General features: G+C 46.0%; 1 protein-coding gene across 1 annotated transcript in view; it reads right to left on the reverse strand.

Annotated features, from left to right (window-relative positions):
• Positions 1–871: 871 nt before the first annotated feature.
• cnnm2b (cyclin and CBS domain divalent metal cation transport mediator 2b) overlaps positions 872–22,015 on the reverse strand; it is a gene marked incomplete at both ends in the record, with an annotated part of 26,400 nt that continues 5,256 nt past the window's right edge. The window contains 7 exon segments of the mRNA XM_083693503.1: positions 872–1,138; positions 1,661–1,839; positions 3,319–3,381; positions 4,105–4,198; positions 4,957–5,124; positions 6,579–6,721; positions 7,016–7,159. Coding sequence (XP_083549629.1) covers positions 872–1,138; positions 1,661–1,839; positions 3,319–3,381; positions 4,105–4,198; positions 4,957–5,124; positions 6,579–6,721; positions 7,016–7,159 — 1,058 coding nt within the window.

Consider the following 22,015-nt stretch of genomic DNA (forward strand, 5'->3'; position numbering starts at 1 on the left):
AAACCTGTGTTCATGCCCATGCATGTTTGTGTGCTGGTATATATGTCCTATCTGTGTCCACACATACATATATACATACATATATAAAATAAATAAATACACAAAAACATTCTTGGTTCATGGTTTCCTTCAAAGCGGTATTTGGTACAGTCTTTGACTAACCATTTTGTCTGCTTGCTTGCGTGCGTTTTGAGTCCTTCATCAACAGTCCACTGTGCCTCCCTGAAGAAGTACAGACGGGAAGATGGGTATGTGTGTGTGTGTGTGTGTGTGGTGTGTGTGTGTGTGTGTGTGTGTGTTTGATTGCATGCGTACTGTATGTGTGTGTGCCAGTGTGTGTGTGTGTGTGTGTGTGTGTGTGTGTGTGTGTGTGTGTGTGTGTGCGTGATTGCATGCGTACTGTATGTGTGTATGTGTGTGTGTGTGTGTGTATCCAGGGGAATGGTGGAGGGCCAAAGTCTTTGGCCAAAGGAGGGTAGTTATAGGGGGGAACATGCACACGGCTGTCCGTCTGTCCGAGAGTCACCATTATGGAAGTGGATGGATTGTGCTAGGTTGGTCCAATACACCCTACAGGGGTTTCCAGGGGGTTTGGGTGGGTGAGGGTTAGGGTTAGGGCCCAGTATAAACTACCCCATAGACCCCTTCCCCACTCCCCCTAACCGGTGTTCCAGGGCTGGTGGGTGGGGTCGACCCTGCTCCCCCCCCCCCCATCCCCCCTTCCCCCCTCTCTGTTCCTCCAGACTCTTCCATCGGGGTGGTGGGTGGGGGCGGTATAGGATGGAGGTTAGCGGTTTAGGACCCCATAGGGAAGGGGGGGGGGTGCCTCCCCCCCCTCTCCCCCCCCACGACCACCGCCCCTTGGCGTGGGCTAGATAGGGCCGTCGTTGTGGGCGCTGTGGGTGTGGTTGGCCTTGTTGTGGCCCACGCAGTTCTGGTTGAGCAGGTGGGCCGCCTCGTTGGGCGCCGGCGTGGCGGTGATGGTGGTGGTGGTGACGGCAGCGGTGGTGGTGGTCTCCACGCCGTCGTGGAGCTCCGTCAGAGTCAGTTCGATCTTGGTGTACTCGCTGTCCGTCGACTGGGGCGTCTTGTCGATGCGCGACGCCATCAGGGCGTTCTGATACTGCTGACGGGTCACCTGGGGGACGACGCCGTCACATGACAATGGTATCAGGTGACAGGGATATTGGATGACGGGCGCAGGACATAATGACATAATGCTTTCATTGCCGGCTAACGCTACTGGCCAGATGCTAATCTAGAATGACAGAATGGCTGACTTACCGACTAATACAATTGACCGATCGATTGAAGGACATTGTGTGTGTGTGTGTGTGTGTGTGTGAGTGTGTCTATGTGTGCTTTCTGTGTATGTGTTTTCTATGTACAGTATGTGTGTGTGTGTGTGTGTGTGTGTGTGTGTGTGTGTGTAATATGAAGGATTATTAGATTCATCTCACCCAGACACTTGACAGAAATATGGTCTGTCATAGAGTGTGTGTGTGTGTGTGTGTGTTTCTGTGTATATGTGTGTGTGTGTTTGTGTGCATGCGCTTGTGTGTGTCAATCTGTATCATTTGTGCATGTGTGTGAGTGTGTCTATGTGTGTTTCTGTGCCTAGCCGTGTGTGTGTGTGTGTGTGTGTGCTACCCTGCCTTACCCTGATGTACTGCAGGTCGGAGACGGCCCTGACGGAGTAGTCCGGTACGTAGATCTGCAGGAAGGCGTTGAGCTGGTTGTTGCTGCTGCCCAGCGTGGGCGTGATGGCGTCGATGCGGTCGCTCCGGTTCAGAGAGTCGGAGTGGTTCAGTCCAAACGGCCGCGGGGGAGACTTGTTCTCTGCACAGAGCAAGAGGAGGAGGACAGGAGAAGACATTTAGACCATAGCACATCTCAAATATACACACACACACACACACACACACACACACACACACACACACACACACACACACACACACACACACACACCCAAACCGACACGACATGGCGCAGGGCCTGGGACAGAACTGTGTGACCCGCAGGCAGCATACACGCCTGGGTTTATCCGATGGTTGCATTTGCTCACCCTATGTCTACGTATCCATAATCTAGATTTCATCTATATTCATGGACGGATCAAACGAATGGTCTCCACACCTTTATTGTTAAACACTACACTGTTTAACTACACTGACAAGGTCTTTGATTAAAAGTTTCCGTGACCTCCCATTAGTTACGGTACCCTACAGATCCCCTTAATACCGCATATGGAAAATGAAACTTAATACATACTACTTAAGTTAAAGCTTCAGACAGCTTGGCTTGGGGGGCCTGCCAAAGGGTTTAGAGTCGGTGGTCTCGAACGATGCTGCTCCCCCCCCCCCCCCCCCCCTCCGATAGAACACTTGCTCTTTCTTTAATTAAACTCAGCTTATGTTTTCCACTTCTTAAAGAAGCCGAGTAAAATAAAAAAGAAAAGGAAAAAAAAGTCACACAACAAAGTGGAAAAGGCTGGAGCCGTTAATGCCGCTACTCCAGGCAGGAATGTATGTAATCCCGGGTGTTGGATGTCTGTAGAAAGCAGTGTGGCCCCCTGATGCAGTAGGCCAAGGGCCTGGCATGTGAACCCTGGGAGATTTGTGCTCTACTTTCTAGGAGCTGCGAGTCTTCCTGCAGGGGGCTGTAACTCACGGCCTTGTTTACCGAGTCAGGGGGTGAAGGGGTTAAAAGGGGGGGAAGGGGCCTGGCTCTGGTGGTGGAGGCCAGGCTTCACCCTGCATGGGGCCTCTACGACACTATTCACTACACACACACACACACATACACACACACACGCACACATGCACGCATGCACACACACATACACACACTAAACACACACACACACACACACACACGCACGCATGCACACACACTAAACACACTAAACACACTAAACACACACACACACACTGCAGAGAAGCCAAAACAAAGGTAAATCACGTCACAGTAAACATTCAAGCAGATAAAAGCACGGGAGTACAGCACAGCTTCATGCATGTTAACACATAAACATGAACCACAAAGACGATACTCTAAAAGGCATTAGACCCTCCTAACCAGGGGGGTCCAGCGGCAGCACTATGTCCACCGACACACCATGCAACCTTAATGAAGAGCAGTGCCAACACACTAGAGTTCCATGACGCATACAGTACATTCATCCTTGATAGACAGATGGTGGGAGAGTGATGTTAGATGAAAGGAGAGATGGAGAGAGAGAAGGAGGAGAAGAAGGAAGGAAGGAAGGAAGGAAGGAAGGAAGGAAGGAAGGAAGGAAGGAAGGAAGGACCATACCTGGAGATCCTGCGAGGGACTCCGCCCTGCTGACCACGAAAGTACGAGACAGGGAGAGAGGGACTGGAGGAGGGGAGAGGAGGGAGGGAGGGGGGGAGGGAGGGAGACACGGAGGGAGAGAAAATCCGTCACTCGAAGGAAGACATAAAGGACATTGTCCACAAATAAAAGACGGTGTGTGTTTCCGTCCCAAAAGTCACACACTTTATACCATTCCTGCATATTAAAAATTGAAAATAAAATAGGAATGAAAGAATTTTTTTTTTTTTTAAAAACATTTGCTCTGATGTTCCATAATGCCAAAAGAACAGAGTGATCTTTTCCTGTGCTGAGCAGGGTGTAATTCTCCCCTCTCACCACCAGGTGTCTCTGAGATCCCACAAGTTTAGCACCAGAGAGTTTGTGAATGAACAGAATATACAGAGGCTGCGTCATAAATAGGGACCAGGGGAGGCTGGCGGAGGTAGAAATCGGAGGACGATTGTAATGCATGGAATGGAATGAGGAACGGTATTTGCATTCCAATCGTCCTCCGATTTCTACCTCCGCCAGCCTCCCCTGATGGGGACATACAGTATGACAGTGGTTGGCACATGCCACGTCTCATTCAATATGACACACATTTCCACAGATTTACACGTTTTTACCTGTTTCCTCAAAAATGAGCTATTTCCTGCAGTTAAAAACAGTCATCCAAGTCCTGCACGTCCATAACTATGATAGGAGTCAGGGGTCAGAAGATTTCAGACAACCAATGAGGATAAAGTGTAAAGGTGTGTGTATTACCTGGAGAGGCAGTCAGAGCCATCATGCCATAGGAGGAGAACGCTCCGGCTTCAAACTTCATCCCCTCCTTCCCCGCCTCCACCTCCACCTTCCCCTGAGGAGGACACCATGTACAGGGAGAGAGGGAACCAGGTCAGACCAGCAGACAAGCGTTATCACATACTGGAGCTATTACGTAGCTATTACATAGTTATTTCATAGTTATTACATAGCAAATACATAGTTAATACATAGCTATTACATTTGAGCCAGTGATTAAAGCATACTGCATCAATTCACACTGAAGCTGAACGAATCTGGATCTTATTTAGATCAAATGGCCGCAGTGTGAAAAACATAAATAGTCCGGTCCCAGCCCAGCTCCAGCCTTTTTGATCCAGACCCTGCCCTGACTGACCACACAGACCCTGCCCTAGCCCTGCTAGACCCAGCCCTGCTAGACCCAGCCCTGCTAGATCCAGCCCTGCTAGACCCAGACCCTGCTAAATCCAGACCCTGCTTGACCCAGACTCTGCTAGACCCAGCCTTGCATAACCCAGACCCTGTCCCAGCTCTGCTAGACCCAGCCCAGTAGACCCAGCCCTGCTAGACTCAGATACAGCCCAGTAGTACCAGACCCTGCCCCAGCCCAGTAGACTCAGACCCTGCCCCAGCCCTGCTAGACCCAGACCCTGCCCCAGCCCTGCTAGACCCAGACCCTGCCCCAGCCCTGCTAGACCCAGACCCTGCCCCAGCCCTGCTAGACCCAGACCCTGTCCCAGCCCAGTAGACCCAGACCCTGCCCCAGCCCTGCTAGACCCAGACCCTGCCCCAGCCCTGCTAGACCCAGACCCTGCCCCAGGACACACAGACCTGCAGGATGAGGATGAAGTAGTCCACGGGCTTGTTCCTGTGGAAGAGGTAGTGCTCGGGCGCCCGCTTGTTCTTCTCATCATACTTGAGGTCCTGGATGACGTTGGGGTGCTTCAGCAGACGCAGGAGGATCTTCTCCGACATCTGCACCGGCCCGAACGACTCCACCTCTGGAGGCGACGACACAGAGAGAACCACAGCGTAAGGACCACAGAGTGAGAACCCAAGCATGAGAACCACAGTGTGAGAACCACAGCATTGAGAACCTCAGTGTGAGAACCGCAGCATTGAGAACCACAGCATTGAGAACCACAGCATTGAGAACCTCAGTGTGAGAACCACAGCATTGAGAACCACAGCATTGAGAACCTCAGTGTGAGAACCACAGCATTGAGAACCACAGCATTGAGAACCTCAGTATGAGAACCACAGCCTGAGAACCATTGCTTTAGAACACACCAAACACACCACACTTCTATAAGATGCAACTATACAATACAATAGGCTTCTAATATACAGTACAATGAAATACATTCCACCACAATTCACTGAAAACGAAACTGAAACGAAACCGAATGTCTGTCATTCAATATGCACCAACAAAGCCCTCAGAAACCTCCACTTCTGATTCTGCCGATAAGAACTTAATTTATGTTTTAACTTGTTATCTTGGCTTTTATTGCTTCTGTCATTTTATTGTTTTATTTCACTGCTGTTTGTTCAAGTAAAGTGCTAATCCATCACACTCAAACTTCCCAACAGAGGCTCCCTCTGCTTCTTCCAACATCCTATCCTGTTTGCTGATAGGCCGAGGCAGCTCTCCCGAGGGACCAATCGGGGGCCCTGACCCCAGCGGTGGTGATATGTGTGTCAGCTTGCTGCTGGCTCTGCCACGGACTGCAGGGGCCTTAATCGATGCTTAGCAGCAGCTAGGTCAAAGTTCTGGCCAAATCCAAGGCCCAAATCATCCGGTGCTAGTCGGCCGCTTCCCTGCATGTCAGCCTTCCCTTCCCAGGGCAGAAAGGGGAGATTTTTCACATTTCTCTCCAGCCGAGGGGGGAATGCAGGCTGTGTCTGTGTCTGTGAGAAATCCACCGACGGGCCAGACGGTTGGAAGTGATGTCATTGTGTGGAAACATAGTGTAAACAAGAGGAGTGACAGTGTTTTTTTAAGCTGCGGCTCCGATCGCAACTTGTAACCCCGAGTTCATGACACGCAAGCAAATAGTCGGCCATGTCTGCAAACATCCCGTGCTGCGCTCCCGGGAGGCCTTGCGCCTCCCCTTCTCACACACACACGCACACACACACACACACACACACACACACACACACATGGGTGCACACACACACACACACGCACGCACGCACACACACATACATACTAATTTCAAAGACACACTCAAATATACACACTAACAACACACACAAGCCCCATTCCACAAACAGTCTCGCCAACACACACACACACACACACACACACACACACACACACACACACACACACACACACACACACACACACACACACACACACACACACACACACACACACACACACACACGCTCCACAGTCAGGGTCTGAGTGCACACTGGGGGAAGTCAAGCAGCAACGCAGCACACTTGCCTGTTGCTAGGAAACGCAGGGTAGCCAGCAGAAGCTGAGGTGATATTTTAACCTTCATTTCATTGTCGTTGGGCTTGAAGGCCGAGAAATCCTGCTTCCTTTCCCGATGGGTGATTTTCTTTTTCGTTTTGTTGTCAGCTGATGGGAAAATTGAGGGAGGAGGGGGGGGTGAGAGGGGACCAAAAACTTTTGAGGAAAAGGGTAACAAACTTGGCCAGTACTAGCACTAGCTTAAGGGTGAATACACTTCAGTTACTCAAGGCTTTTCATCTATTCCTACAGTAAGTACAGTACAGTAAAAACAATGACTTGCAATAAAAAAGTAGTAAAGCTTACACATTCCTAAGATTGAAAAACTAACAAAAAAAACAATATCATGTATCTACCGTCACAACATGTACGTAAAGTGTTAGTGAGATGTCTGGCACCTACTGTACAAGTCTGTCTCATCCAGGATCTCCGACTTGATGATTTCTTCAATGACGTCTTCAAGGGTTACGATGCCAAGCACCTCATAGAAGGGGTCGCCCTCCCCCTCGTTGTTTACCCTCTGAACTATGGCCAGGTGAGATTTACCTAACAACACACACAAACACACGTTTCAGAGGTTGTAAAGCAGGGGTCACACTGATAAAGGGCAGAGCCCTCCCTCCTTCTTAAAGGAGATATAGTTAGTTAAAAGCACACACACACACACACACACACACACACACACACACACACACACACACACACACACACACACACACAGACACACGGTTTAGTCAATTTAGGCACACACATATTAAGCACACACATAACCCACACAGTAAATACTTGACAATATGTTTTTTGTTACAAAAAATATATTGTACATACAATACATCATCAATATATCATATAACAAACTATTAAATCAGGATAAATATGTCCTATGTTAACAATATTTAATGGAAAGTATGCAAACTATAAACAAACTAACTCTGTATTCATGATGACACCATGACATAATGTCTATGATGTCATGCTGTAACAGACAAACAGCCACTGATCCAAAAGACTGGTACTCTGTATCGATCAGAACCTAACCCCAACCAGCATCTCAGACACCAGGAACAAGACAATCATCTCCCCCCAGTTGTCCTCAGGAAGGAAAAACAGAAAAAAAAAAAAGAAGCCCCACATCTGCTTTCCCAGGACCCTCCGGTGCGTGCGCCGTCTGAAAAGCCCCTCCGATGCAAAATACTGTCAACCAAAACGTTAAACAAATTCTTTGCCTTTTCTCAGCTTGTGATCATTTAAAAGGAATTTTCCAGAGGCCCGGGCTAATATTAGCCCCGCGAAATGAAGTTTCCACTCGGCCCCGGCCGTATTCTCACCGTGCGAAGCTGCCACCACGAGCGGCTATGTGATCAGATCGTCTCAGAGCTGGTCGTTAACATGCAGATAGGGCATAGCTCACATATTAGAGAGGCTCTCTCTCTGAATAGAACTACAGGCTCGCTCTCTCCCGAATAGAACTACGGATCCATCAATGCTTCGCTGTCGAGATGCACTTTGTTGTCACTCTTGTCATGGCCAGTTTGCAGTAGAGAAGCACAGGACACAACACAGACACACAGCCATCAGGGGAGGCTGGCGGAGGTAGAAATCTGGAGGACGGGCTCATTGTAAATGCATGAAATGGAATGAGGAATGGTATCAAACACGTGTGTGAACGGCATTCCTCATTCATTCCATGCATTCCAATGAGACTGTCCTCCCATGTCTACCTCCGACAGCCTCCCCTGATACATCATTGACCCAAAGGATTTGTGTCACTTTTTGTGCATAGCATGGGGGAAAAAAAGTGTTGTGTTGCAGTTCTAGTACATCCTCCGGGCAGGGTGAAGGCATGACATCACCAGCCACATCTTTAGTAGGTTAGCCAGGTGTCGGGGGGGGATAAGAAAGATAGAACATGTCAATTGTGCCGTGAAGCAATCAGGTCGAGTCCTGGAGCAATTACTCTGAACCGCCCCGAGGGACTGAAGGACCAGGGATACTGAGGTCCGTAGCGTCAATGGTGAGGTGATGGGAAGGTCTGTGTGTGTGTGTGTGTGTGTGTGTGTGTGTGTGTGTGTGTGTGTGTGTGTGTGTGTGTGTGTGTGTGTTAGCAGGTTTTTGATGTCACCTGCTCCTCTTCTACTCTCTTCTATTCTTTAACAAAGAGCAGAGAACCAGCTCAGGAATGTGTGTGTAAACGTAACCTCACCTCCCCAACACAATACCACCCCCCTGAACTCTGTAAGCCGGGCAGATCTGATCTGATAAGGAAGATCCGACTAAACAATGTTCAAGTGACAAACACACACACGCACACACACACACACACACACACCGTGACCCCCCTCCCCCTCCCCACACACACACACACACACCTACACCTATACAACTACACCTACACACACACCTTGACCCCCCCCCCCCTCCACACACACAGACACAAACACGCACACACACACACACACACACACTCTCCCTCTTATTTATCTCCCTCTTGACAAAGGTCACTCCTAAAAATGCAATAAATACAGTATGTTTTTATCTATCTCACTTCAAAAATCTCTTTCAGTCGCCAGTAGAAACATGGATGTTTCTCTCTTGTGTGAGTTATACGGTATAGTCTACTGCAGCAGGGGTCAAGCATCCTAAAAGACCCCATGAATCATATGACTTAAATACAGACCCAAAGGTCATCAGTCCAAACAGATCAAGAATGACTCGCACCAGAACTGAATGGGAAGCTGGTTCATGGAAAACATGTTTTTGCGGCTCCAAGTGTTTTTCCTAAGGGCTTAAGTCTCAACGGAGTCAAAATAAGGACACAGATTTCACGGTTTTCAAGGACAAAATTGAGATAGCATATTTCCCCTGAGGACACTTCTCCACGCTTTCCATGAAAATCATTTAACATTTTTCATGTAGTGTTGTTTTTCTCAAACCGTGGCGTTTTTTCCACTGACCGAACTCCATTTCATACGGTACCTGCATGTTTCAGTGCCTTTAAGCACAATGAGAGTCTTTCATTTGAAGCTGAAAAGCACTTGCTGACAGTGAAAAAGCGATTAGTACTTCCTCAAACATACCAGAATATCAGCCTACAGAACAGTCTGAGGCGGTACCCAGGTGTATTCTATCAGTGCGGGACTTTATTCGGGACTTCATTCACCAACATACACACAGACTTTGAATCTCTCTCTCTCACACACACATACGCACGCGCGCACAAACAGTCAGACACACACACGCGCACACGCACGCGTGCACGCACACACACACACACACACACACACACACACACACACACACACACACACACACACACACCCCACACACACACACACATGCACAGTAGCCCGGCTCCAATCACATCTAGTCCCACAAGATGACTGCATAGTTTCCACTTTCCCACAAAAAAAACAAAAAAAAGACACCGGAATGACAGAAAAAAAAAGGCGACTAATGTGTTCCGTAAATACGCTCAAGACAAATACACGCTGTTTATTCATAGCTCCTTGGCTGCTATAATTACTGTCCACTCTGTGTTAGAGGGAATGAGGTAGAGTCGGAGGGTGACCTTCTGGACCTTTTGGAGTCCAGATTTTGGAGATTGGCAGACGGCCTTGGAGAGAGCGTGTCTTTGCGAGGGCTCCTGTCTAGGGCTTCATAAGGCCCAGCGGTATACATCTGGGCTGTCTGGCTCCGGGCTAGAGAGCAGGCGGAGCGGGGGGGACCAGAGGACACGCGGGACCACTTCTGCAGCAGAGGAACGAGACCAAAGATCGAAACTCCTGGGATGCACATCAAAACAGGAGACAAATGCGTGCAAACGCATGCATACCACAGCGTCCGCGCACACACACACACACACACACACACACACACACACACACACACACACACACACACACGCTACAGCAGCATGGAGGATGTGGGGGAAGGGTCCCTACGGACAGGGTCCCCCCACAGACAAAAGCACGCAAAGACAGGACAAACAATCTGCCCGTCGCCTCACAGTAAACAGTTTAGATTTCAGTTTACTGCTAGTTTTGCTGGATTAGAATGATGCGATACAAACATACGGTAAGACCTGTGTGTTACAGTCACTGGTGACGTCCGGAGTTGAGTTGATACATCCTGCCTGTTGTATAAACCATATCATTGCTATCCAAATGTTAATATATGTATATAACATATATAAATAACTCATTTCCAAATAATTGCCTGACTTTGAGAACATGAGGAAGCTCAGAGCAACAGTGGGCAAGAGGGACCAACTGGGTCTCTAAGTTTGACTGAATGGGATTTGAAGTCTTAAGGCCACATTAGCTCCCTGAGCTAAAGCCTAGCACTAGCACTAGCCCTCAGGCCTCAGCTGAGGTTACTTAAAATGTGAGCATTAGTGGAGGCAGAAATCAGAGGACGGGTTCATTGTAATGCATGGAATGGAATGAGAAAGAAGAAATGGTCTCAAACCCACGTGTTTGATACCGTTCCTCATTCCATTCCATGCATTTCAATGAACCCGTCCACCGATTCCAGCCTCCACCAGCCTCCCCTGGTGAGCATCGTTCACAGAACTACTCCTACAAGAGTGCATCCTGCAACATAGTGATCCCCATGGCCCAGTAGCCTGCAACGCTCTCCCAAGAAGGCTGACCAAGCGCTGGGCCCAACCAGCTACAGTATGCCCCCCAGGCCTGAGAACCTCCACTGAGGCCTTCAGAGACTGACCGTGTGCTCTTTTCCACCATTCCCAGCTTATTTATGGAATGTAACTTTTTGTCATATTTTTCCATAGTGTAATTTCTCTATAAATAGGAGCACAAGGCCAGGGGTGGAGGGGTTAGAGAGAGTTGGTGGGGGGCAGTATCTGTCATGGACACTGATCATACCCCTCTCTCTCTCTCTCTCTCGCTCTCTCTCTCTTTCTCCAAATATTTGAGCTTTGACAAATATAGTGTAATCTCGGGGCGATGGGAACCCATTGGATACCGTCTTTATTCTAAATCCACCTCGAGAAAAAAAGAAGATTCCAGTTAAGCCATTTTGACCCATTTTTCCATTGACATGGACGGCCACTTCTCTCCCCACTATAAATGGCCTATTTTTAGAGCCTCCGCTCCTCAAATATTTAGACTACCATCAAACCTATCCCATAATAAGATACAGTATTATTACAGTCCTATTGTTTGCGTTGCGTCGCTGCGTTATCAGGAGACAGTTATTGTTTGTGTCCTTATCAGTCTCTTCTGTGTGTGTGTGGGGGGGTGGGGGGGTTACGTTTTCAGTGAGGACTACAGGAAATGTAGTCAATATTTGAATTGGCATATGTGGCATTGCATATATCAACATGATGATTAATGTCAACTTTGGATTAAACAGACAACACAACAGAATTTGTCTGAAAACCCTGTGGTATATGTGTACTTGATAATGTCAAGCTAATGTCATTTTAACAGAACTCTTCATTATCTCAAATTGATTGTTTCAGTAAACTTCTTACCATGAACCCACACTGATGCTATCACGAGGCTACAACATGTCCTGTCCCACCTCAAATCCAACCATACTTTCAAAGATAAGCATAAATCATTTACTTACACTGTAGGAATGACTGACGGACGGACTGACTGACAGAATGACGGACTTACCGACTGACTGACTGACTGACTGACTGAATCAGTCCTGGGAAATAGGCTACACTAAAGACACAAGCATTTGACCGACATTGACAGAAGGGACAGAACCTCAATTACAACACCACAATAACACATTCTAATCTCCCGGGGCTAGACCAGACAAAACATTCTACTCTCTAACTGTCAAGTCTGGCACACAAGATTAACTACACCCAAACCGTTTCAATACATCTGCTATCTAAAACGTTTCAATTACCATCACCAGACATAACATAAGCACTCAAGGCGATGCCAAAAGCAAGCGCAATTCAGCCTTCGTTCCAAATATACTGTAGACGATCAATAGAAGTCATTTGTGATCATTCATTATTGTGCATAGACTTCATACACAATCAAAATACACAATCAATCAATCTACTCTGAACTCCAGCCAGCCATAGAGGATAGGCTCTGGTTCCTCACAAGGTTTCTTCCCATCTCTGGAATTCTTCCTCACCTGTGTGCCTCTGCTTCCGCTCTACGGGTTTAAAGGGTCACTTCACCGGTTTTTGACCTCAAAGTCGTAGTCCAGATCACTTTATGAACGTGTGGGCATATGAAAATGGCTTCTAAATGCTATTTTCTCATTTATTTTACAAAATATTGTATATTTGCTAGCTATTTAGACAACAAAGATCACTTATAACTTGCTGTTGAGTCATGGTGACCATCAGTGAAATGTACCTTTAAGCTGGGATACTTTTAAGCACAATCTGACAAATACTTGTTTAATAAAAATCATCATAGAAACAAACTTTGATTGATTGATACTCCATCAATGGAAACAACCTTGTTTGCCTTTGAAACCAACTTTGATAGATTGATATTCCATAAATGAATGAAAACAACCTTCTTTGCCATAGAAACAAACTTTGATAGATTGATATTCCATAAATGAATGAAAACAACCTTCTTTGCCATAGAAACAAACTTTGATTGATTGATATTCTATTCATGGAAACCACATTATTTGCCTGCGTCTGACTGACTCCACAGTACTAGACCTCTCACTATTGGTTTGGCTGCCGTTTATTGTTTGCCCAGCAACACTGGCATTACACATGATATGGACTCATCTGGGTAACCCAGTCCAGGGAGGGGTTAAGACCACCATCATTAAGGGGCCTTGGGGGGTCTTTGTTGCCATTGGGCGGTGCGTGGCGTTACACTCCCAGGAGCACACACACTAAATTGGCATTGATGTTGAGGCTGGCTGCGATTGTTGTCTGGTTAGAAGTCAAAACACCAAGTGAGGAGATTCCAATGTCTCCCAGTCATTGCAAGGAAGCATTGATGGGGAACGTTGTGAGGGGAAATTAATGGACAGTTGGAGCTGGGTTTGTTTGACAAACTGTTGAGTTGGTGAGCAAGGATATCACACAGAAATGGTAATCGGGGCATTTGAGGTATGGTGGATAGAGGTCTAAGAATCTGAAACTTTCACCGATCTTGTATAACTGTACATTCTTTACATTAAGGTGCAATCTATGGCCATCTGGGAACAGTCTGGTACTAATTGATATCCCCACTGCAGTTTATATTGTGTGTTCAATAACTGTCTCACACTTCCTGTTTCAAGAAAGCATTATCAAACACAATCCATGTTCTTCTGTCCAATCAGAATTCCACATCACACCATGAAATGTAGCCAACATAAATGTCTTTAATTAAACGAAAAAACATCGCTTCTGATGAAAGTGATCTCATAACTGACTTTTAATGACATCCGCCTAATTCGCTGAGCTCACAGTGACTCCCTAGTATCTTTATCACAGGGATGTGCTCCTCCCCTCATTTCCCAGACTCTGGCGGAAGGATAAGCTAACGCAGCCCTTTTACAGTCTGTAGACTGTCCTTGGCCAATGTCCTTGGATGGAGCCCTCCTTCTGCAACTCACCCTGTCTGAGTGACTTAATGTGGTATAGCATCACTGTATGAGTCTGTATTGTTTGCTTTCAGAAAATGGGAGGCTCGCTCTACACTTATCAGTGATGGATAGGTCAAACGGAAACTCCCACTGTGACTGGGTATCTCTCTCAATAGCTCGATTCATGAAATATAATCTCATTCCAGGACTTTTTTTCATTGTAATGACTTTGAATCTTCTATTCAGCATTTCAAACAAAGTCTTGGGACAACATTACTGTAATACACTACAAAATGCATTAGACACATAGCTTTGTGAGTAAATCGTGGGAAAGCCTCATACAAGCAGTTAAGATCAACATAGGATAACTTCCATGCAATCATGGAAAATGTGGGAGGTTTCATAGTAGCAACCTGAATGGGGGGCGCTGCTCTTAAAGAGTGATACAGACAGAGAGCAATACAATGTAATACCTGAAAACATGCACATTCTTGGCTCTTACGGTTCACAGCTTTATAACTCATAATTAATACCTCAATAAAAACAATTAGCCGTGGCTGAAATCCTTAAAGCTAGAAAGAGCTAAGTACCAATAAAAAAGCTCTCATGCCCTGTGTGCTAAGCTGCGGGAATGTTGCTGTTCGGCGCAAAATAACCTAGCCAGAACATCTCACATGTTGTCTGGCCTTTTTACCATGGTTAGGAGAATGGCCCATGTGCAGAGAATCACAAACCTGGAGCACTGAGATCCACAGGCAATGTCTGGGGGTCAGAGACAGAACCTGGAAGCCCTGCAACTTGAAGTGAGAGTGAGTTTGATAGTTCATTATTCTTTCACAAAAGTTTTAGTGGTAAAATAAACAGCCTAATGTTGTTAAAATCGTACTCAGTTTGAGAAATGTTCCTCGGCTGATTGTGAAGCAGAGTCTTTTGGCCCTTCGAAGTGCCCGTCGTTGTGGGTTTGGGGTGTTTTTTCCTCCCCAAATGGAGGACAGACAGTGTGCCTGGTGTTATCAATGAAGCCGGCCCATGGCTTTCCAAAAAGTGCAGCTTGGATGGCGTCCATGTCAGGGCATTAGGCCTGGGGGGTTTGTGTCGTTTGTAATTTACAACACCGAGGGAAATGGGCAAGAGGACAATATGGAAGGAGAGGGAGAGTGGGGGAGGGTGGAGGAGAGGGGGGAGGAGAGGGGGAAGTTGCAAAATCCCAAAGCAAGTGGCTCTAGTACCCATCTGAGTTTGTTACACAGGCTAAAAGCATCAGGGCTGAGTTTCTTTCTGCTGCTTCCCAGGGAGCTGCTAGTGACTGACTCTGCCTCTTCTCTGACTGCTCAACTGTAAAGTGAAAGTCAAAAAGTATACGGCTGGTTCTGAACTTCTGAGAGAAAGTTAACTCATTGGGAAAAAAACAATGTTTGGGACTTTCATCTGCCTCAGTTAAGAGTTTGGGGAAACCAAAGCTGTCTGCAGCATATTCTTATTTTGATCACTGGAGGGAGTTCGAGAAGACATCAAACAAAGTCAGCAAAGGCAGGTGATTCTTGTGAAGATCACAAAAACAACTGATACCAATGTAAAAAGAGAATACTCAATTACAAAGGGTTTTGTGTTCGTGGCTGATATTGACGGAAAAGTCAGCATGTAGGCTATGTATTTCAAAAAATGTTCTAATTTCATACAGGCAATGATAGTACATGATAATAACCATCATTAAAAGCATCGTCCTCATCATCATTATCATCATCATCTTTATACATTCATAATAGCTGCAATTTCCTTCATATCATAACGATGACGTCGTAAAGCGTAACACCCTATAATGATAATGATGATATCTTCAAATAATAACCACACTCAAAACAAACACATGACTATGCTTTTCCTCCCAAGAGTCAAATTGAGGGGCCTACAGGGCTAAAATGCTTTTTTGGAGGAAAGCAAAAAAAACAACCCTGCAGTCAATTAAGTCACAAACACACAAACACTTAACCCTCAACGCAATCATAAATGTTTCTAAGGTTCCTGTTTCCCATACTAGAACTGACTATGTGGCAAAAAGTGAGCAAAGTCGGCCATATTAACCATAATATATCTAATAGACACAATGAGAGACATAATCCAATGGGAGTTTTGAATACTGCAACTAGCGTTTACATGATATGCAAATGCATTTTCAGACTAAATGCATTTTCAGACTGTTTACTAAAACTGGTCAAATAATTACCGTTTTCTCAAAAACATTGTGAAACACAAGGTACAATAAAAATCATGCTGTCGAGTATTCTAAGTTGCTAGGTATTTTTTTGCTCTGCTCACAGCACTACTAAGCAAATCGGGGCCCTTTGTGAGCAATGAAAACACTACATGATATTGTAATATCTCCTTTTAACAAGTGATTTTCCTTGCAAGGGTTTCCATATCATTTGTGTTTGTGATTATGCTCGCCTCCTTGAGAACCTGTTCTGCCACTCCACCTAGCCTAGCCACTAACTAGCCACTCCATCTAGCCTAGCCACTCCACCTAGCCTAGCCACTCCACCTAGCCTAGCCACTAACTTAGCCACTCCACCTAGCCTAGCCACTAACCTAGCCACTCCATCTAGCCTAGCCACTAACCTAGCCACTCCATCTAGCCTAGCCACTCCACCTAGCCTAGCCACTAACCTAGCCACTCCACCTAGCCTAGCCACTAACCTAGCCACTCCACCTAGCCTAGCCACTAACCTAGCCACTCCATCTAGCCTAGCCACTAACTAGCCACTCCACCTAGCCTAGCCACTCCATCTAGCCTAGCCACTAGCCTAGCCACTCCATCTAACCTAGCCACTAGCCTAGCCACTCCATCTAACCTAGCCACTCCACCTAGCCTAGCCACTAACCTAGCCACTCCACCTAGCCTAGCCACTAACCTAGCCACTCCATCTAGCCTAGCCACTAACTAGCCACTCCACCTAGCCTAGCCACTAGCCTAGCCACTCCATCTAGCCTAGCCACTAGCCTAGCCACTCCATCTAGCCTAGCCACTCCATCTAACCTAGCTACTAACCTAGCCACTCCACCTAGCCTAGCCACTAACTAGCCACTCCATCTAGCCTAGCCACTAACCTAGCCACTCCATCTAGCCTAGCCACTAACTAGCCACTCCACCTAGCCTAGCCACTAACTAGCCACTCCATCTAGCCTAGCCACTAACTTAGCCACTCCATCTAGCCTAGCCACTAACTAGCCACTCCACCTAGCCTAGCCACTAACCTAGCCACTCCATCTAGCCTAGCCACTAACTTAGCCACTCCATCTAGCCTAGCCACTAACTAGCCACTCCATCTAGCCTAGCTACTAACCTAGCCACTCCACCTAGCCTAGCCACTAACTAGCCACTCCACCTAGACTAGCCACTAACTAGCCACTCCACCTAGACTAGCCACTAACCTAGCCACTCCAACTAGCCTTATCGTACCAACTGCAGTCAGCACAGAAAGGTAGTATAGGCCTCACGAACAGGGACATGAAGTGGCTTAAAAGTGAAAACAAAGCTTCTGTAGACTAAATACAGTCTGAGTGGTAGATAAAACAAGGTTAAGACAGACGTAAGACTGCTAAAGTTTGCAAACAGCAGTATCAGGTGCAACAGGGAATCCCAATACAAACAGTAATAGTCACTCATACTCCTTATCCATTGGATAGGGCCAGGAGTTTTTCTTGTCCAGCTTACCAGGTTATCAGGAAAAAAAGTCTAGGCCCAAGTTATATCATAAAATTAAGGCCCAGTTTTTTTCTGGTTAGGTCATGTGGTAAGGAAAAACCACTGGCCTTCCGATTGTATTCATATTCATAGACACATTACTCGAAAGCCTGGAATAGTAGTAACCCAGGTTGAGTAGAAGGCAACTTGGATATCACTGCCCTTGCATGAACTATTAAGACTATGCAGCCTGTTTAAGATTTTACCCGGATTACGATAGAAAATGATGAAAACACAAAATTGATCTCTGTTTTTGGAAGTTGCCTTGGAGTTTGCGGAGAGAGTATTGCTAATTGGTTGATGTTGTATTATTATGTAACAAAGCCTAACTATTTTCTTTACTCATGGCACAATGTTCTGAGCGTCTTGTTCTAAAAGCAGGTTGCTTGCCTACACCTCAGTCACAACATTGCTCCAACAACACACACTTCTGGGAAAAACATGGTCAGACAAAAGTTACTGGAATTTACCGGCCTTGTAAGACAAAATAAGGCTTACGAGATGGAAGAATGTGAACAATAACAAATTCCACGATGTCGCCTATACTGGAAATTTCCCACAGGCATTATGACATTACCGGAATATTGAGCCCTTTCTGTTTCATTCTTGCCACCCTTTTTAAAGATTTGTAAAAGTAGTTCTGCAGCGCTTGAGAAGTCTTTACCTCCTATCATGGCATTGGACTTACTGAATCTGAATCAACACATTTGTCTTGTGTGCTGTGATGTCCACTTCATGAAATCAAAGCTGTTAACTCAGATAAGACGACTTTGATTAAAAATGTGCTTCTGAAGATTTAGATTTGTGAAACCTGATATCTGATATCCCTCTCACTCCACAGCTACAGGACCAACAGCAACCCTAACCCTAATTCATAAAGACACTCTCGCCACCCCCGCCACCCCTCCACTCATCGTAGTACTTTAAATAACTACATTATCTAATAACTTAACATAGCATGATACATATATAAAATACTTATGAAAAATGTCAGGTCATGTACAGTAACGTCCTCCTGCTTTCCACCATAGAGTCTATTAATGTTTAATTCACAAAGCCTGACTCATAAGGCACATGCTCGCACATGCTTCTTGGCACCCTGAAATAAGCATTCCATTGATATATCAGCATCAAACGCCACAGAAAGTACACTTCCCTTTGAGGATTGAACAAGAAGGAACAGGTCACTGAGTGTTAGGATCAAAAGCTTGTTCTAAACATAGAAAACAACAGGGTTGCTGAATCACAATGAGCCTGTCCTCCGATTTCTACCTCAACCTACCTCCATTGACAGACACACTTCATAGCAGAGGAGTGAAGAGTTCAGTCAGACACTTCGGTAGACTTGCTTCAGTTGGTCTTCACTATAGTTACAGATAAGAGCCTAGGTTAGCCTCCACTATATAGTTTGTACTTAGTATAGATTAGGAAACAGATAAAGGAAGCCACTGTGAGTCTCCTAGTTCAGTGGTACCTCCTAGTTCCTAGAAGTGCTTGCTGGGAGGTGAATCAGAGGCGCTAACACATTTTGTTTGTTTTCTATTGCAGCTTTTGCTTCTTGCTACAGTATACACAGCTGGCCTGCCAAGTAGGACAAATTCAGAGAGTAATCAAGCTTCCTTAACTGTTGCCAGATTTTCTGGGTTGACACTTTAACGATTATGGTGTATGGGATGACCATCACGACTAGTACAGTGGTACATGTTGCGTAATGACATATTAGATAACTGTTGACATCAGGGGAGACTGGTGGAGGTAGAACACACGTGATACCATTCCTCATTCCACTCCATGCATTACTATGAGCCTGTCCTCAGATTTCTGTCTCCACCAGCCTCCCCTGGTTGACATTGGCCTAGATGAACACATAATCAAACTGTCTCTAGAGTAGAGGCAAATTAGCTTTTAACGAATGACAGCAACCAATTGTGAATGAATCGAACTAAAGGTATACACTTGTTTCTATGGGTTAGCTGTAGTATGGGGGGCCTATGTGTGAAACATAAGGAAAATGTATTAATGCCAGATCAGACAGACTTTGTGAAGGCATTCACACAGCTAGATTCACTCTCCTCTCTCCTCCGATTGTGGTACTAATCGGTTTTAAGTCCCACTCCATGTTGAACCAGAATTTGAAGAATGTAGGCCATTTGGAAACCTAGAGCTTTTAACACTACAGACTACAGAGCACACTGATCACAGAGTTTTGTTCGAGTACCAACACATGAAAAACGATCATCCACAATCACTTCAACACTTTGCTCAAAATGCAAACTGACAACATCATGTACATGTCAACAACACTAGTTTTAGTTTGATGAAAAACACTACCTGATGATGAAAGAGGAGAAATGAACTGTCGTTTAGAGGGAAGGAGAGAGTAGAAACGAGGCAACCTTTAGTTGCAGCCAGGTATATAACCAGTCAGTAATCAGTCCAGATAAGGTAAGAGGCCTAGACTACAGTAGGAGCCATGCTGTGTTCAAAGGGGTATCCCTCACTGGGAACCATTGCTGTTCTTGCCAACATGACGCCACTTAATCTTACGTCTTACGTCTTACCAAGCAAATGCTCAATCAAGATTGTTTTGGAAGGGAATGTGGAGAGGGAATGACACGCCACAAATGATTGGAAGTAGAAGAAACAATAGCTGAGGTAATCGTTGCAATACTGGAAGTGGTGTCAATTGCAATTGGCCCGGTTAAAGGCACAGAAAAATGAGTTTCACTTTAAAACAAAGGACCACAAGAAAGGATCACTGTCGAATCTGAATTAAGCATAGATTGGCCTATATTACGGAAGGGGGAGGGACCGAGTAACAATACTACGTGCCAGAGCTCATGTACACTCTCGAGCTAGGAGGGCCTCTTTCTCAGCCAGGAGTGAGACGACACACTACTGCACAGCACTGTACACTGGTGAAAAATAAAGAGACAGTAGAAAGTTAATATATTGCCAATGTCAGTTGTCAATTACAGGAGGTCATTACCAATGAGGTGTTTCAAATGAGTGGTGACTACAAACAGACAACATTAAAGGTGAACCAGTGGAGGCTGGTGGAGGCAGAAATCAGAGGACGGGCTTATTGTGCAGTACGTGTGTTTGATACCATTCCTCATTCCATTCCATCAGCCTCCCCTGAAGTGAACAGAAGGCCAAAACACCAATGTACCATTTCGACGAATGGTGCATTGCTTCATGACGTAAGTCCTCCCTACCTAGCATTAACCAGTAAAAAGGCACAGTAGAAATCACTGACAGCAGTCTTGGCACTAAGCCATGTTACACTGCAAGGTAACCGAGTTCAGGGATAAGAAGAAATCAGCCCACTGACTTGTGTGAGTGTGTGTATGTGGGTGTGTGTGTGTGTGTGTGTGTGTGTAAGACTGGGGGATGGGGCCCAGTTAAAGAACCTTCCTTCACATCCATTGGGTCAAGTCCCAGTCCCCTTTACATTACGCTCTGTCTTATTCCAGTTCAACAAACAACCTGCCATCTTCCCCAAAGGCAGCCCCAGGACTAGAGGGAGGAATACAGGTATACCTGCACCCAGCTGATAAGGCAGGAACATTTCCACACTTTGTCTTCTTCAGCAAACCTCCACAAAAATTTCTCAAGGAAAGCTTCCCTTGCAAAAATATTGTCATCGCCAAAAATACTATCTATGGCAAACTTTTAAGATTCATTCATTCAGAAAAAAAAAAAAAGACTGGACTTGAGTGGATGGCGGGATGGCTGACCTGCCCCATTCTGTGTACTAGCTTGGGCTTAGTCCCAAATGGCACACGTTGACACACTAATTAACAGCTAAACCTGCTGTTGCTTGATGGCTAGCTCCTGGATGACAGTCACAAGTTGTTTCAATCACAGACCGAGAGCAATTAACGGGGGTTCAACATTTTCCGAAGGGGGCGTCTACGTTGATTAAAAGGTCTAGGATGACAATGTCCCAGCCTAAGCCTTTAGGGTTGACCCTCAAGCTTTAGTATGGGGGCAGTGGAGGCTGGTGGAGGGAGACATGGGAGGATGGGCTCAGTGGAAGGAATGGAACAGAATGCGGAATGGTATCGAACATGTGTTTGATATGTGTTTGATATCATTCCTGATTCCATTCCATGCAT

This window comes from Argentina silus (assembly GCF_951799395.1).
Source record: "Argentina silus genome assembly, chromosome: 22".
NCBI lineage: Eukaryota > Metazoa > Chordata > Actinopteri > Argentiniformes > Argentinidae > Argentina > Argentina silus.